The following is a 16,062-nucleotide window of genomic DNA, read 5'->3' on the forward strand; positions in this document are numbered from 1 at the left end:
TCCAATCGGTGGGCGGCAGAACGGAAGTGTCCGACGGGGGACGGATGGGAATCGGTGTCGATCAGTTCGCAAGCCCGGGACGGCGACGGGAGAGTCGAGGGTTGAAATAGAGTAGACAAAGTCGGCAAAAGGAGCGGTCTGGTGGTGAGGGATCGTTCGTCGTCGGGGCAGAGACCGGGGCCTGAGATGGAGCCGTGCGCCAGGGGACGGGACCGTCAAAGTGGATGGCAATTTGAACGGAAGACCGGGGGCAGAGACAGCACGGAATGGATGACTCAACGTCGATGGAAAGGGATTGGTGTCTTTGTGCAGTCTGACTTGTCTTGGGCGACTTGAGATGATGATTACATCTTCCACGTGTGTTGCGTATGACGGTTAGAGTGGAGGTATTGTATAATGTAGGTACGACGTGGTGAAATGACGGCGGGGTTGAAGAGGGAAGAAACGGCGAAAAGGCAGATGGCTGGGGACTGGTCTGGGCACGCCAGCGCATTTGGGTGGGTTTGGTGGTGCCTGAGGGAGTCTTGGCAGCGAGCGCTCAGGTACAGTGGTGTACCACCGATCGCCGAGCTTGACCGCCAACAAACCAATGTAAAAAGCTTCGATTCTGGAACTAAAAAGTACATCTATTCTCCGACGGTAACGATGATAAACAAGAAATAATCAAATCCATACTCCTGCGCCGTCTTTGAATCTAGCGGTGCGTAAGCTAGCCATTCTTCTTCTACATATAACATGCCAACATGCTTCTTCCCGACGCCTTCTAGTGACAGGCTAGACGTCCCCTGTAGGTAACGTGTAACGCTCTATGTATCTCTTCAAGATAATCTCCCTCGCTTCTCCCTTCTGTATTCACTCGCAACTCCACCCTCACAGCAGCGACTCGCCCAGCGCACACCGCACTATCGAACATCCCGCCCGCACCGTCTCGTGCGCCCCGACATCCCTATCGTCCGCCAGGGTCGGGTTGACCTCGACCAGGTCGACGGCCACCAAGCTACCGGTGGCGTGGACGCTCTCGCAAATGTAATCGCCCTCGCGCAGCGTCAGGCCGCCGCGGACCGGGGTGCCCGTCGAAGGCGCCCACAGGGGGTCGAGGGCGTCGACGTCGAAGCTGAGGTGGATGGGCGTGTCGTTGCCAATGTGGGCGAGGGCCATCTCCATGACGCGGCCGATGCCGTGCCTGTCAATGTCGTGCATGCTGAAGGCGCGGATGCCGTGGTCGCGCAGGATGCGTTTCTCGGGGGGGTCGACGTCGCGCAGGGCAATGTACACCAGCTTGGCGGTGCTCACGAGGTGGTCGTCGCGCAGCCAGCCAAAGGGGAGGTCGGGGTTCTCCTCGCGCGCGAGCCCCGAGGCGAACGCCACGGGCATGCCGTGGATGTTGCCGCTGTCGCTCGTCTCGGGGGTGTTGATGTCGGCGTGGGCGTCGACCCAGATAACGGCGATCTCGCGGCCCAGGCGCTCGCGTATGGCCTTGGCCGACCCGGCGAGGGTGCCGATGGCGATGCTGTGGTCGCCGCCCAGGGTGAGGACCATGCGGCCCCGGGAGGCGTGGTGGTGCACTTGCTCGGCGATACGTTCTGTGACGGCCGACACGGCGCGCGGGTTCTTCATGTTGCGGTGGGGAGGGTCGTCGGCGGGGGCCAGGTCGCTGTATAGGTGTACCTCGTCATCGCCGTGGAGTTTGTAGCCGAGCTCGTCGCGGAGCTGGGTGAGAAGACCGGATTCGATGAGGGCCTTGGGGGCCGCATCTACGCCTGGTTTGCACTGAGTACGTTAGCTTTGGTAGGTTTGGTCCAGTTGTGTTGTCGTGTGGGATGGATTGTGTGCTGAGGAGACCATGGGTATGGCCTGCGTACCTGACCGCCCGAGAAGCCGACGGCGACGATGCCCAAGTCCTCCGGGTTGCTGAGAAACTTGGACTTGACCATGGAGGTGCACATGGAGGGCGACATTCGTAGGGTATGGAGCGGGTAGAGGTGGGTAGTGGTGGAGGTTCTGTTCTTAAGGTAGGTAGGTACCTTAGGTAGGTAGAGGGCACTTAGATGAGAAACCGCTGGCCCAGGTATTCGGACGAAAGAAGGAACGAGAAGTCAAAGAAGAGATAATGACTGATAGTAGTTAGTAGAGGGAAAGGAAGAAAGAAAGAAAGAAGAAGAAAATAAATGGAGATGAAATACCTTAAGGCTGGCTTCGGCTTTTGGGTGGTTTCAGTAGCAGGCCTCGTTCCTTTTTACCCCTAAACACCCCCCTTGTTTTGCCTCCTTTTCTTCTCTTTATCTCTCCCAAGCCTCGTGACTCGCCCGCCAAAACCACTACTTCTAACCAAAAAGAATACTTGGTAGATAAAAGAAACACTGAACTCTGCTCGGAACGACTAAAGCGCGATGGAGGGGCATGTGGACCTCGTCCCGGCACCACCTGCACTTAGGGGACTGCGGAGCCGCGATAAGACCGATAAGCCTCATGGTCCCATACCCCGCCCAGGCCTCCGAGCGGCCCCAAAGTGCAGGTGCTCCGAGGCGCCTTCCCCTAAGTGCAGGTCCAGCCTGGGCCGTGATTCGTGCGCTCGGCGGGTCCGGTAATCGTCGGCGTGCAACGGTTGGACGGTACGTAATCAGAGGTCAAGTGACGTTCTTCCCCTGGCTAATGTTAATGTGTCTGTGACATCATACGCATACTCAGCACGAAGTACCGTTTATGCTGCAACGTGGGATGTTCTTAACGGGTCGTACGTAAGCTCCGTTAGCTACAGGTATAGAGCTACTTCGTATCGAGGGAATGAACGCCCAAGAAAAACAAGGCTCAGTGCTTCGTACAGGATGCAAATAATAGGCCCAAGTGGGAATCAGAAAGCAAAGCGCAAAACGATGAGGATCCTCATCTAACACCAAACGCCCGCCCCATTGGCATCGCAAATGTTCTCGTCGTAGCCTCGCCCTCCCTTGTCATATCGTATTGGTTCATGCACCGACCTCCAGGTCCCCCACGGCCGTCAAATCCTCCACCCACCCCATCACCTCCCTCTCGTCGTCCACCACCCGCGCATACTCCAACAACAACCGCAGCGTGTACACCTGCATGTCCTCCTTCCGCAGCACCTTCTCCGCCCACGCCTTGCCCGCCGTCGCGATCCTCTCCCCCTCCTCGTCGTGGCCCGCCACCTCGTCGCCGTACCCGAGAAAGTACTCCATGATGCCGTAGTAGTCGCCCAGTCGGCTATCCATCGGCACAAAGTGCTTCCACGCCACGAGCCGGTCGTCGTGCCACTCCCGCCACACCGTCGCCTTGATCGGCACGCTCGTGCTGCGCAGGAACCCCAGGTACCGCCCGCTGAAGCTGTTCCCGTCCACGTCCGGGAGGTACTTGCTCACAAACTGCTGCGCCATCGTCAGGCCCTGCGCCACCATGAAGTGCGCCTTGGTGTACCCGCAGCTCCCGTCCGCCTCCTCCCCGGCCGGGTCGCACATCATCTCCGTGAACGCCACGTTGGCCCACGTCTTGAGCCACGCGCCCAGCTTGCCCGCCGCCTGCGCCGCCACGCGGTACGCCGGCTCCGCGAGCGCAAAGTTGGCCTCCCGCCACTGCCCGGCCTCCACCCGCGACACCAGCGTGTCGTTGTTCATGCTGACGAACCGGTGCCGCTGGAACCCGGGCCAGTTGCTCGCCCGGTTGCGGCCCCCCGTCGCCACCCCGCGCCACGTCACCCCGTTCTCCTTGGTCGACCAGGCCTCGCCGTGGTACGATCCGCCCGTGAACCTCTCCTCGTCTTTCCAGTACATGGCCGCCGGGATGAGGATTTCGTTGTTGATGGCCAGCTTGGATCCCCCGAACAGCGGGAAGAGGACCTTGGTGGTCGATGTGGAGAGCGGTTCGATGAAGATGCCGTTGAGGCCTTGCAGGTCGGGCTGGTGACAAATCTCCTTGGCCAGCGACGAGTTGGAGACGTACCCGTCGCGGAGGTGAGGTTCCGCGTTGGTCATGGAAATCGTTGGGGGTTTCGCGAAGCTGTCTTCGGATTGGAGGGGGGCCGTGCGGGCTGGGCTGTCGGGCGGGCACCCAAGGCGCGCGAGTTTCCAGTAGAATTCTGTGGCGGTCATTAGCAAGCCGTTTGAGTGGCGAGCAATAATAAAGAAGTAAAACGAAATAGCGTGCGGGAAAAAGGGCTGAGGCGTAAAACGGTAAAGCCAAAACAAAAAGCCAACGGCAATAAATAAAACGCACGGCAAATGATACGTACTCGTCTTGTCCCACTTCTTCCGCCGCACCTTGACCGCAGGCTCAACCTGGCCCGGCGGCGGAAGCCTCTGAAAAGTCGAAGTAACGTCCTGAGGCCGCGGCATGACGCGTGTCTGCTCCGCCCGCTGGATATACGTTGCCATCTCCTCCCACGGCACAATGATGCGCGGTTCGTCCATGGGGTTGAGGGCAATGTCCATATCCGGGAGCAAGTGCTGGATGGAGGTGACGAGGTCGAGCCAAATCTCGGTCCAGAACCACGTGCTGGTGGTGTTCGCGAATCCGTCGCGCACGGTGATGTTCTGGTCAAAGGCGGAGGCTTCCTTGCGCATCAGCGCCGGGTCGAGGGCCCAGAAGGGCTCCAGGTCGTGGTAGATTTGGTCGAAAAAGTCCTCGATGACGAGGGCGTCGTGCTTGACGGCAAAGTGGTACCATGCGTCGAACCCCGGCGGTGGGTGGCGGCCGCGACGGTTGCGGTAGGCTTCGGCGGCGGCGCCGACGGTTTTGGATTCTTTGGCGAGGAGTTGGTTGAACGTTATATCTGCTTCCGCTATGAGCGTGTCGATCGGATGGTACTGTTTCTGTAGGGGAGTCTTTGGTCGGTCGGAGTCGGAGGCCGGCCTTGGGAGTGATTCCGCCGATTGTCTGTTCTCGTCGCCATGGTCCTGCGAATTCGGGATCGGGGATTGGGCACCGTTGCGGAGGTGATCTGCGGGCGGGTCGAAGGCTGATGGTGCTGCGTAGTCTTGGATGTGTGTGATGGGAGGGTTGTTCAATCTCAGGTAGTAGAACCAGCAGAAGAGGAATGTGGCGGCGATGGAATAGCGCACGATGCCCGAGACACGGCGACGCGAAAAGGCCGGCGACAAGGTGGCCATGATGGGAGACTTCCACTCCCTTGCAGTCGAGGGAGACACCAGGTCCAAATCTGGAGAAGAGAGGTCGAAGCGGGCGTCAAGACATTGGAGTCGGGGGCCAATGCGGCGAGTTGGCGAGGATTACGGTCGGCAAGTCTTTTATTCGTCTGTCGGCACGAGATCGCACAATGGGGATCGAGGGACGCGGGAGAAGGCGACGTTGACGTTGTCTGGGTCAAGTGAAGTGGGAAAGGGTCGGAAGTGAAGGAGTGACGGGCTTGACAGAAAGGGAAAGAAGGAAATCGCCAACGGGATGTCAAATGGATGACAGTATGGCAGTCGCAGGGGATATATGACGCCTGCAGATCAATGGTATGGTGGAAGAGTCGGGTGCAGGTCGTGTGGGCAGTCGGGGAGAAGAATCCCGGAATAGGAGGACCAAAAGGAGAGCTTTTTTGGATCGACGGGAGATTTGTTTGATCTGAATGACGACTGCCGGGTGGCAGTGGAAGTGTCCTGTTGGTGGTCAGTGGTCATGAACGGTTCTGGACAAAGGACAAGGGCGCTAATAAGGAGGCCTAACGAATAGAGGGACGCGCCTCCGAAATTTCCCCCTGCATCAAGTATCTTTGGTCTGGTGGGTACTTTCACAGACGGCAGAGAAGGGTGCAGATATAAGTAGTTCATGGACCTCAAGTACCTTCGGGTCAAGCTTCATCATGGGTTCACGCGAGTGTCTAAGGTAAAGACTGGGAAGACCACTGTCAAAGACCATAATATATACAGTAAACAGATCTCATTAATGAATAGAGACCAAATAATATCCTGTCCAGTACGTGCTTCGAATAAATCGTGGCCTGTCTTGACACTCGGCGAGCTGAGCTCAAATTTCCGAATGTCCGTCCAACACATTACCGGCCTTCTATGCCTAGATTAATTATTATAAAGAGATAAATCTAGACTCCTGCTACGAGACCAAAGATATAAGGGAAAGTCAGCTCACAAATGCTCCGGGAGTTGAATTGTACCACGCAGCTCGGCTGGCTGCAAGAACAACGAAATCTGCCCGACCTACTCCGTATTATATTGTAATAACATGAATACTACAGCAACGCCTCTGCCCACCCTCTATGTCTACGTTATACATGTACATAATACAGTTACACAACTCAAGCCACAAACTCGGGCCCGTGCTGTCCCTCCGGCTCCGGCATCTCCATGTCGTCGCCGTGCCGCCCAATAAGCTCCGCATACGTCGGCCGGAAAGGCCACGCCATGAACCCCTCCAAAATCTCCATCCACTGCGTCTCGTTCAGCACCCTGGCACACACCCCCGCGTGCCCGTCGCCCGCCAACCCCCCACGCGCCGGGTCCCGCAGGCTCGGGCACCGCTCCAGGATCCCCTCCCGCGCCCCCGGCCACAGCTTCTCCAGCGACGCACTCACCGGCTCCAGCGACGTCGTCAGCATCGACCGCTGGATGAGGTCAAACATGTCGCCCGCCCGGCACGACCCGGGCCCCGCATCCCGCAGGAGCCGGTGCATCGCCTTGGGCTGCACGTCCAGCAGCGTCGCCTCCACGTTGGGGAAGAACTCGTCCTCCGCCACCCGCAGCGGCTCCCACGGCCGCCGGTCCCAGAGCAGCACCGGCGGCGTCTGCCGGTACACGTGCGCGTTGTCGCGCAGCAGCCGGAAGTCGATCAGCGGGTTCTTGCCCAGGTCCTGCACCTGCTCGTTGTACGCCGCCTCGCGCGCCGCCAGTTCCGCTTCCGTCAGCTCGCCCGACGCCCGGAGCCGCGACAGCTCCGCCAGCTCCTGCAGCAGCTCCTGGAACCGCACCGTCCACTTTTCTTGTTTCGTCGCCTGCGCCCGGAGCGCCGACCGCCGCGCCCATTCCTTGGGGTGGTCGTCCGCGTTCAGCTCGCCCGCCTGCGCCGCCCGGTCGAGTGCTTCCAGCTCCGCCATGTACGGCCGCTCGATGTACGACGGCCCCACGTGCGCAGCCTCGGCCGCCGACTTGGTCCGCCCCTTGTACGTCTTGATGACTTCCTCCGTGAGCTCCATCCGTCGGTGCGCCGGCGGTAACCCGATGCCGTTCGCCTCGGCCCGCGCCAGCGCCTCGCGCGTGCTGTCGATGTTGATCCACCGGTCCCGGAGGTAGAGCTTGCGGAGCTGCTCGGGCGCCACCTGCAGCGACGCAGGGTCCTTCCCCGCCACCTCGGCCAGCCACTCGCACGCAAACTCGGCCTGCAGCGCCGACTTCTTGCGGTTCTGCAGGCACCGCGGCAGAAAGGTGCGCTTGTCGTCGTCGTTGACCCAGATGAGCATGCGGACGAGCCCGTACTTTTGAAAGAGCGAGCCGAACCGCACGCTGGTCAGGAGCTGGTAGAGCACGAGCACCGCGATGGAATCGAAGTTGCGGAACCGTCGCTTGGGGAAGTACGAAAGGTTGGCCGTGACTAGGAGCGTGTCGTTGCGTTGCGGGTCGACCGAGGGGCTGCTACGGGGCTGTTCGACCTGGTGCTCCAGGTAGCCCATGGCCGTCTGGAGTTCATTCCACAAGATGCCCGAGTGCGGGACGAGGCGCGTGTTGGGTTTGGAGAGCAGAGGTTCGAGAAATGGTCGATAAAACTCGGCATCGGGTTCCATCAGGATATGTGACCGCGGTTGGAGGACGTCGTTGAGGGCCTTGCTCCAGACGCCGGCGCCGGGGTTGATGTCGAGGAGGTCGCATCCGACGTGGCGCTTTAGAGTAGGGCCGATGTAATTAACAATGTCATCTATGGAGCGTCATCATGTCAGCGGGGAATATTCCACATATTTGGTGGTAACATGCCAACGACGACGACTGCACGTACCGCAGAGCTTCTCGCTGACAATGTTCACGCGAGACTTGTCGCCAGTCGGCTTCTTCACCTGGGCAGCCTTGGTTTTGGATCGGGACGTCTTGGTCTTGGTCTTGGCATCCTTCTTCTTCGCCGCCACCCTTCGAGGCTGATGCGACCAGAGTTCCGTTTCCGCAAGCCTCTCTGCAACAGGCGTCGATGCTTTTAGTAGGCTGGCAGTGAGGGTGGAGGATGCACGGTTGCGGGGTTGTATCGTCGCTACGCGACAAGATATTGGTATGGTTGCCCGCACATGTCGAAGTGCAAGCCACATCTAGAAGAATAATCGAACAAAAGAGAAGTGGAGGAAGAAGTGGATGTTGATCGAAGCGGAAAGATCGTGAGGTTTAGCCCGGACATAGAAACAAAATGTACGGAGGTACTTTAACAAGTCATATCTTATCGATAAAGAAATTGGCTAGAACAGGTACCAGAAATTTGTACCTTATCTTATCTATCCTATCTTATCTACAAAACTCCGCACTGGATCAGCCCCGCGACTGTTGCTCCGGGACCCGCAATCCTTAACCCGCAAACCGCAACCCCAACGTAATTCGTGCCTTTTTATTTTTCCCGCGATTCTCGAAATGTTGCGATGCTTCACCCCAACTCTCGTTTCGAACCTCTCTCTCCGAAGCGCCATTCGACCCATCGGCTTGCGCTACCTCCATAAAATGGCTCCCAGTATGCCCCCCTGACCTCGAGGCCATCCCATACGATCGAACCGGCAGTATCCAACTAACATCTTCAAAGCTCCCAATCTCCCTCCCGACCGTCGACCTATTGTCATTTCCGGCCCCTCTGGCGTCGGCAAGGGCACCCTCTACAACCTCCTCTTTACCCGTCACCCCGATACCTTTACTCTCTCCGTCTCCCACACCACGCGAGGCCCTCGGCCGGGCGAGCAGGATGGCGTCCATTACCACTACGTTACCAAGGAGGCCTTCCTGGACCTGGTAGCCAAGGACGGATTCGTCGAGCAGTATGTTATTTCCATTTCGATACCGAGTTATTGAATATAGGACCAAAACTAACAACATGATGTGCTTCAGCGCCCAATTCGGCGACAACCTATACGGCACGAGCAAGATGACCATCGAGGAGCAGACAGCCAAGGGCAAGGCGGTGGTCCTGGACATTGAGATGGAAGGCGTCAAGCAAATACAGAAGAGCTCCATCAACGCGAGATACGTCTTCATCGCGCCGCCTTCCGACGAAGAACTCGAGCGGCGGTTACGGGCCCGGGCGACCGAGTCGGAGGAGTCGATTCAGAAGCGCCTCACGCAGGCCAAGAACGAGATTGCCTACGCCAACACTGGTGTGCACCACAGAATCATCGTCAACGATGACCTTGAGAGGGCGTACAAGGAGTTGGAGGACTTTGTCTATGCGGCCCCTTCATGACAGCCGAGCATACAGCGAAGCACTCGGATAGGTGAACCGCACTACACCCAGCTATTACCTTGAATACTCTACTGGAATCACCTCTCGAACCAAACAACTATCTTCAGCGAGACGGCAGTTTTATTCACCAACTACCCACGTAAAACGTCGCTCAGCATTCTACACCACGGGCGCATACTATGGAAGTAAGGGAAGCACGGTCATTTCCTTTCAAATGTCTCGTCACTTATAATACTAGAACAGACAATCATAGAAGAATACAGTCATCAACCGCCACTGCTTCACTTCTCATTACTTCCCATCGACACGTCCTACTATACTAACTACACAGTTCCAAACGAAGCGTCATCGTCCCAATCCCCGCGCGCGCATCATTCAAGATCCAACATTCCTACACTTAGGCACGACCCAAGATGTTGCTCTCGTAGATGGTGGTCGTCTTGCCAGTGTTGTTATTCTCAATCTATGTCGCGTTGCACGTCAGTCACACATGCCCTTAAGCGGGTTGATTGCCAGGGATAGAAAAATCCCTACCTCATAACGCGGCTCTTCCTCGCTGGCTTGGACGTTGCGCTCGGCTTGACGGCCAGGCTGGGTCAAGACGTCCTTGATGACGCCGGTGCTCTCGGAGGTGTTGGAGTCGGGGCCTGTGGTGGTGTTAGTTGGCGTTGAAGACTTGGGCGGCGGGCTGGAGAGACGAACCTCCAACCGGCTTGTAGCGGACATTGTCGCCGTTCTTGTACATCGGCATGGTGACGGTTGTGTTGTCGTGTTGTTGTATAGTTGTTCTGGTGATTTAACTGTCGAGAGTGAAGGTTGAGTCTCTTGGAATCTGGATATGTGTTGTGGGAGAGATAGGACGGCCGACCGGCTGGTAAGTGGGAGTATATATAGACGACGGCCAGGACTTGGTGGCAGGGGCATGTGAGCGCATATCGGATGGACAGATGGATGGATGATGAGTAGACTGCCCAACGATGGCCGTGAACTTGAAGTGACGTGACATTAGCCTCCTGGTTCTTAAAACAAGGTTGATGCCCGGGTGCGTTCCGCGCCGGCATTGGGCCGTGGTTGACGCTATTATCTACGAGAATCCATTTACCTCCAAGACGGCTCCCTCTTAACGAAGCTTGTCTCCTCTATGATGGGCTTGTATTTGGTTGGGCGGTCTTGCGAATCCATGCGGTTACGCCAGCTGAGGCTGGACTGAAAGATGTTATTCGGACAATGGCTTCTGTTTGTTGGGTGATGGTGACGGCGCGATGATGCAGCTGATGGAGATGGTGACGTTTGATGCATATGAGTTCATTACCATCTGTGGCCACTTTCGTCACCGAGTCGGTTGTCCAGTGATTGAACACCGTCTTGTTGGGCATGCCGGCTTCTGGTTGATGCTGCGACTGGATCCTCGAGATGAACAAACTGTAATGAATTAATGAATACTCTAGACGCTCGAAATATTGATGCAATTTGAACAAAATACGTTGACGCCTTAGACCGATGGCTCCCCCAACTGTCTAAGCATGCCCTCCCCCGGCCCTCACCTCCGCCCAGCGAACCGGCTCATAAGGAGGCCCCCCAGCATAGACTTCACCGTGCCCCTCTTCCGCGGCCTCTCATACTCGTCCGCATACCTGGTAGAATCCGGATACCCCGGCGGATCGTCCCTATTCCGAAGCGCCGCCATGGCTGCCGCCCCCGCCGCCGCCGTGGCGAGTTTGGTCCCCTTCTGCGCCCAGTTGGACCGGTCCTTGCGCATCTTCCACGCCTCCGTCGCACCGGCCGCCAGCGCCGCACTCCCCGCCGCCAACATTTTATCCTTGTTGATCTGGCTTTGGAATGATGCCGACGCAGAACGGGCACGGGGGCGGTTGTGACCCCGGCTCCTGCGGCTTCTGCGGCCGTAATCGTCGTCGTCGTCGTCGTCATCGTCGTAGTCGCTGTGACGGCGCCGTCCGCGACCGCGATCGTCGTGACGCCGCCGGCGATGTTTGTTGTCGCTGGACCGTGGCGGGTAGTACTTGCTGCTTCCACGGGGCGGGTGGCGGCTATCGCTGGCCGCGCGCCGATGGGAGGAGGAGGAAGGTACATGGCGGTCGTCTTCGTCCTCGTCGGAGTCGGAGTACGAGTCGCGGCGGCCCCGGCGCCGAGGTGGATCGAGAGAGTGGGAGCGGTGGCGCTGGGGGGAAGGGCTATGGCGGGAGCGGCGGGGGTCCTTTCTGCTTCGGTCCTTGTCCCTGGGGCGATCTAGGTTTCGGTCGCGACGGTCGCGAGGCGGCGGAGAGTAACCATCTTCGTAGTCCGAGTAGCGCTCGCGGCGTCGGGGAGGCGGCGAGGTGTAGTAGCCTCTGTCTGGATCGATGTATTCGTAGTCTGGGACGCGATTGTTATGGCGCCCGGATCGGGGACGTGGGGAGTCGCCGTAGTCTTCGTCGGGGTGGGACCATTCGGGCTCGCGCGTCCGGCGGCGACGGTCTCGGGAGGCCATGGTGGGGAAGGTACAGGTTGAAAATATGGGTCGTGATGTTCTTATATCCAGACAAAGGAAGAAACAGAGATTGTTGCGACAATGGTCCTTTGTTGCGCAAGTCTTTGTCCAAGGTCGTCGTCGTTCCTTTTCGTACCACTGCTCCGTATATCACTCGTGACCCAGCCACTGAATCAAATTAGATCTTCTCCGTACAGGATTGGTCGAGGCATGTGGAATGATGTAAATCTGCCGAATGACGCAGTTCCAGCTGCAGCCAGGTTTGCTGGCACGAAGATGGCAACGGATGATCCTAATAGATCAGCACCAAGTACGTTGTACTTCGTAGCTGAATGTCTTGGTCGACAGATAGTAGACTAGAGATAATCGAGAACGAGACAAAGGAAAGCCAAGATACTGGCTGGCGAAGGACTTACTGTTCGGGCCAGTGGGCAATGAACTGGGAAGATGGTCATGGAGCTGGGAGCTCAGCTGGAAGGGTGCACAAGTGGAGATGTGCTATGACGTCACACCGAGAAATGTGTCTGGTGGGTCCGTAAACCTCGGTGAGTGACTTGACCGAGGTGAGCCTGATACGAAGTAAGGAACACCAGATATGTAGAACCCAGGAGTAGCACACCCACGCCCACCATGGTGAAGACGTGGTACTGGCATCCGGCGGATCCAAGGAGGGTAACGGCAAATGTTCGCGTGGTGAGACAATGAGATGGACAGGAATGCGTGTGGCAGTATGAGGTCAAATTGGCGATGAATTGTGTCCGAGTACAATGTACTTCGTAGCTATTGGAGGTTGAGCTAATGCCCCACTAGGTGACTAGAGGTAATGATAGGTTGACCTCTATCGTCATGTGACCTCTTATCAGTGCCGCCGCAACGTGGTTCTTGCGACAGTATGTCAGTGTCAGGTACTTCGTAACTGAGGTGTAAATATAGCTGCCGTTGTTACGGCCCGGGCAGTCGGACCAGCTTGAGTAATGTGACACCTTTGATGGCATTAAGTATTACTTGAACGAAGCATTCTGATAGAAACATCTTGTCTAGAATGCAACGACATGCATCACCTGTACGCCGTTTAGATATGCATTACGGCAGCTCTTAGTAAGCAACAGCAGCCCTGTAACGGTGCCCAAAGAGTACGAATACGTTGTAATGTCCTCCGTTGAGGTATCGCTGACAAGATATACAAACGGAAATGATGCTTTTGTAAAGTACTCGGTACACGCTGGTTAAGAAACATGCTAGGCGAACTCCCCCATCCCATCCCTGCCTCCTCACCGCCTTCTCCCAACCGTCCTTCTCCCTCACCATTTCCATTCATTTCCATTCTCGACATCCACCTTCCCGAATCCATCAATTGTCTCACTTCGTCTCACTTCTCCCCTCCTGCGCCACCTGCTTAGGCTTGCGTACCCAAACCTCCTCGATGGGATCGCCATACCCGCGCACGCAGATCCAATCTCCCGTCCCGTACTCTGCCGGTGCCACTCTGACGCCTCTTCCACCGCCCCCGATGATCAGGTTTCCTGGCCGGTATTTGGGATCCTGCTGCATCCGCCGGATCACGCTGCCGTGCACCCTCACGTCGTCCGGGATATCTCGTACCTCGCCGCGCGGGAGCGGCCACCGGATGGGCTTCCACGTCCCGTCCGGTTGCAGGTCAAGCCGCCGGAACGGCATCCACTCCATCAGCCGCCACACAAACACCGATATGTGAGGGAGTCCCTTGCCGTACCCCAGCGAGTCGTGGATGTCTGCCAGGTGTGCCTCGAACAGCATCTCCTCGAACGCTTCCTTGGCCTTTTGTCGGCATCCCTCCGTCTCCTGTGTCTCACCATCCTCACCACCACCACCACCATGATACTCTCCCTTGCGCATGATATCGTCCTTGTCGTTATCATCTGTGCCCTTCTCATCGTCGTCGTTCTTCTGCGTCGTCCCGCTTCCCGGCGAGCTGCCTGGCGACGGTGCGTCCACGTGGATCTCCGGCACGATAGGCTGCTGCGGCGCTTTTCTCCCCCGCGGGCTCCCGTAGATCTCGTCTAGTTCGCCCGGTACGATGCAGCCAATCTCCTCCAGCTGGTCGACGTCGAACCGGAGGCCCGCCCGCATGGCCTCGCGCACCATCCACACCAGTGGGATGTGGCTGGAATTCTTCTTGCCCGGTTTCACGTCCCAGCCTCCGCCAATGTCCCCGTGGCCTCCCGCGAACCACACCTCGTCGATATCCTGGTCTTCTTCGTCCGACTCGTACCCGAGTTCCGACAGTGGCACCCTCGAGTACATCGAGAAGTGATCCAACGGTTCGTTGGCCGCCCGCCGGCTCGTTGCCCGGGATCTCGACCGCGAGCGTCTCCTGTAGGGCGCTGGCTGGTCGAGCATGTCCTCCTCCGGCCGGACCGTGTCCCTGCCTCTGCTGTCTGCTCGCGAGCCTCCCCTCGCCGTGGAACCCATCCGCCGGCTCGGCCGGTACTTCTCGTGGAGCCCCTGGATCGCCTCGTTGAGGGGCGAAAAGTCGATCAGGCCGTGCATCGGGTTGTGCCTCCTGCCCCGTCCCGGCTGCTGGTACATGAGGTCTTGTCGGAACTTGGCCCGCCGCTCGTCGATGCTGACGGCGTGCCGAACCACCTTGGCCGAGCTGCGCGCCGTAAAAGGGAACTTGCTCCGCTGCATCCACGCCGTCTCGAACCGCGGCACGCTGTTGACCGTGTCGAACAGGCCCAGGAACCGCACCCGCTTGATCGGCCGCGAGAAGGTTTCTCGGAACCCCTTGAGAAACTTCCACATCTTCCTCTTCTCCTCCTTGCCCTTGGGCGTCGAATTGGACCGGCGGCACTGCCATTGCGAGAACGCGTTCCACGCGAAGATGACCATCTCCTCGTTGCCGTGCGCCAGCAGCCCGACGTGATCTAACATCTCCGCCAGGAACCGCGCAACGTACGCCCCGCGCGAGAAGCCGAACATGTAAATCTCGTCGCCGGGCGAGCAGTATTTCATCAGGAACCGGTACCCTCCCACCACGTGCTGATCAAAAGACGAACCGACGGCCGAGTCTTTTGCCATCTGATACCACGACGTGACCTTGGCTTTCAGCCCCGTGTGGGACAAGCTGTCCGAGACGACATACGTGCCGATGCCGGCTGGATTGGGGGGGTTTCCCCTCGAGTTAGCCCTCCACCTCCCTGTGTCACAACGAATTTCTGCCATTCCACTTACGTTGATAGTATTGATCTGTCGCATTGCTATCGTTTAGTAATGGTCCTGGTCTATGTTGACCACCCAGCGAGTTCACTTACATTGGTCATCCGACGAGCTGTCGAGCATACGGAATATCTTGAGAATGTTGCTGTCCCTATCATCTCCGTGGAACTTGTTCCCCGTCCCGTCAAAGCAAAGCACCAGCTTCTTCGGTCTATGCCACGGTTCATGTCCAGCCTCGGGGCGCTCGACGACCCCGAGTCCAACCCGGTTAGTCGGTCTGCTGGCGCTTGAGGCATTCTCGTGCACCACTGTCACCGGTTGACTGAAGGAGAAGGCCATTGGGGACCAGCTTGCGACAAGTTCCGAGTTACTACCTGTGTTTTCGAGGAAGCGGATGACGCCTAATGGGCCAGCACGCGCGTGCGTTGTATATGATTACCTTTCCAATGCCCGCACGTGCTTTCCGTCTACCTGCCTGCACTTCCCGCCTCGGCCCTGTGGGGGCTATCTCGCCTTCATATACCGTCCCCGGCCTAGACCAAGAGACGGCATGGTCACATGGGATCTTGATTGGAGCGGCCAGCTCTCGCGACCTGACTGCCAAGTTCTCCACGGCGCTCTGCAATGGGCGGGGCCGTCGCTGGATCGTCGCCGAACTGGGCATTTGTATTGGGATTATGGCTAAGGCTGTGGGCGGCGCGTATGTACCAAGAACATCGTGTCGTCTGGTTGAGAGAACAAGGAGTCAGTGCCGGCATGGCCAGGGCAAACGGCCTGCCGAATCGAATCCCCCTGTACAGCTGGCTGCACCATCGCCCCACGTCCCAATGGCCAGTCGATCTGCTTTGTACGAGACAAGCAGCAATAGCTTCCGAATCCGCAGGGCCAACGTGGGGTCGACAGGATTATCACCATCTTATCCTTCCGGTTAAAGCGGTCAGTCTAATTCGGCCTAATGTCTAGGTACGTTGTAATATGTCGGGGACTAC

At 57.9% G+C, this 16,062-nt stretch overlaps 8 protein-coding genes across 8 annotated transcripts; 1 reads left to right on the forward strand and 7 right to left on the reverse strand.

Annotated features, from left to right (window-relative positions):
• Positions 1-587: 587 nt before the first annotated feature.
• On the reverse strand, positions 588-2,323 carry ACRALDRAFT_1065413 (uncharacterized protein). Its single transcript, XM_071017151.1, has 3 exons — positions 2,184-2,323; positions 1,863-2,114; positions 588-1,770 (listed from the first exon to the last, which is right to left on the reverse strand). Exons 2-3 carry the CDS (start codon positions 1,944-1,946, stop codon positions 871-873), a joined length of 984 nt encoding a protein of 327 aa, XP_070872281.1. The 5' UTR covers positions 1,947-2,114; positions 2,184-2,323; the 3' UTR covers positions 588-870.
• Positions 2,324-2,698: 375 nt separating this feature from the next.
• Positions 2,699-5,527, reverse strand: ACRALDRAFT_1077607 (glycosyltransferase family 90 protein). Its single transcript, XM_071018662.1, has 2 exons — positions 4,244-5,527; positions 2,699-4,090 (listed from the first exon to the last, which is right to left on the reverse strand). Exons 1-2 carry the CDS (start codon positions 5,118-5,120, stop codon positions 2,967-2,969), a joined length of 2,001 nt encoding a protein of 666 aa, XP_070872282.1. The 5' UTR covers positions 5,121-5,527; the 3' UTR covers positions 2,699-2,966.
• Positions 5,528-6,139: 612 nt separating this feature from the next.
• Positions 6,140-7,752, reverse strand: ACRALDRAFT_1065411 (uncharacterized protein). Its single transcript, XM_071017150.1, has one exon. The coding sequence runs from the start codon at positions 7,745-7,747 to the stop codon at positions 6,269-6,271; it is 1,479 nt and encodes a 492-aa protein (XP_070872283.1). The 5' UTR covers positions 7,748-7,752; the 3' UTR covers positions 6,140-6,268.
• Positions 7,753-7,813: 61 nt separating this feature from the next.
• ACRALDRAFT_1065410 (uncharacterized protein) lies at positions 7,814-8,306 on the reverse strand. The gene has a single exon (XM_071017149.1). The coding sequence runs from the start codon at positions 8,255-8,257 to the stop codon at positions 7,892-7,894; it is 366 nt and encodes a 121-aa protein (XP_070872284.1). The 5' UTR covers positions 8,258-8,306; the 3' UTR covers positions 7,814-7,891.
• A 264-nt stretch (positions 8,307-8,570) lies between these two features.
• On the forward strand, positions 8,571-9,387 carry ACRALDRAFT_1072210 (uncharacterized protein; the record flags this gene model as incomplete). The annotated part of the gene is made up of 3 exons (XM_071017949.1): positions 8,571-8,667; positions 8,737-8,965; positions 9,036-9,387. 3 exons carry the CDS (start codon positions 8,571-8,573, stop codon positions 9,385-9,387), a joined length of 678 nt encoding a protein of 225 aa, XP_070872285.1.
• Positions 9,388-9,784: 397 nt separating this feature from the next.
• Positions 9,785-10,138, reverse strand: ACRALDRAFT_2110706 (uncharacterized protein; the record flags this gene model as incomplete). The annotated part of the gene is made up of 3 exons (XM_071023491.1): positions 9,785-9,850; positions 9,922-10,034; positions 10,090-10,138. The coding sequence occupies 3 exons, from the start codon at positions 10,136-10,138 to the stop codon at positions 9,785-9,787; spliced, it is 228 nt and encodes a 75-aa protein (XP_070872286.1).
• Positions 10,139-10,802: 664 nt separating this feature from the next.
• ACRALDRAFT_1065408 (uncharacterized protein) lies at positions 10,803-12,303 on the reverse strand. Its single transcript, XM_071017148.1, has one exon. The coding sequence runs from the start codon at positions 11,873-11,875 to the stop codon at positions 10,928-10,930; it is 948 nt and encodes a 315-aa protein (XP_070872287.1). The 5' UTR covers positions 11,876-12,303; the 3' UTR covers positions 10,803-10,927.
• A 692-nt stretch (positions 12,304-12,995) lies between these two features.
• ACRALDRAFT_1065407 (uncharacterized protein) lies at positions 12,996-15,549 on the reverse strand. The gene is made up of 3 exons (XM_071017147.1): positions 15,169-15,549; positions 15,089-15,103; positions 12,996-15,012 (listed from the first exon to the last, which is right to left on the reverse strand). Exons 1-3 carry the CDS (start codon positions 15,410-15,412, stop codon positions 13,235-13,237), a joined length of 2,037 nt encoding a protein of 678 aa, XP_070872288.1. The 5' UTR covers positions 15,413-15,549; the 3' UTR covers positions 12,996-13,234.
• Between the last annotated feature and the right edge of the window lie 513 nt (positions 15,550-16,062).

The sequence above is a fragment of the Sodiomyces alcalophilus genome (assembly GCF_042370955.1).
Source record: "Sodiomyces alcalophilus JCM 7366 unplaced genomic scaffold ACRALscaffold_7, whole genome shotgun sequence".
NCBI lineage: Eukaryota > Fungi > Ascomycota > Sordariomycetes > Glomerellales > Plectosphaerellaceae > Sodiomyces > Sodiomyces alcalophilus.

Bases quoted from the DNA above. Each gene is read 5' to 3' on its own strand.
- ACRALDRAFT_1065413 (XM_071017151.1), bottom strand. From the start codon at position 1,946: ATGTGCACCTCCATGGTCAAGTCCAAGTTTCTCAGCAACCCGGAGGAC. The intron at 1,771-1,862 runs GTACGCAGGCCA...TAACGTACTCAG, and splicing joins TCGGCTTCTCGGGCGGTCAG to TGCAAACCAGGCGTAGATGC.
- ACRALDRAFT_1077607 (XM_071018662.1), bottom strand. From the start codon at position 5,120: ATGGCCACCTTGTCGCCGGCCTTTTCGCGTCGCCGTGTCTCGGGCATC. The intron at 4,091-4,243 runs GTACGTATCATT...TGACCGCCACAG, and splicing joins GAAGAAGTGGGACAAGACGA to AATTCTACTGGAAACTCGCG.
- ACRALDRAFT_1065411 (XM_071017150.1), bottom strand. From the start codon at position 7,747: ATGGAACCCGATGCCGAGTTTTATCGACCATTTCTCGAACCTCTGCTC.
- ACRALDRAFT_1065410 (XM_071017149.1), bottom strand. From the start codon at position 8,257: ATGTGGCTTGCACTTCGACATGTGCGGGCAACCATACCAATATCTTGT.
- ACRALDRAFT_1065408 (XM_071017148.1), bottom strand. From the start codon at position 11,875: ATGGCCTCCCGAGACCGTCGCCGCCGGACGCGCGAGCCCGAATGGTCC.
- ACRALDRAFT_1065407 (XM_071017147.1), bottom strand. From the start codon at position 15,412: ATGGCCTTCTCCTTCAGTCAACCGGTGACAGTGGTGCACGAGAATGCC.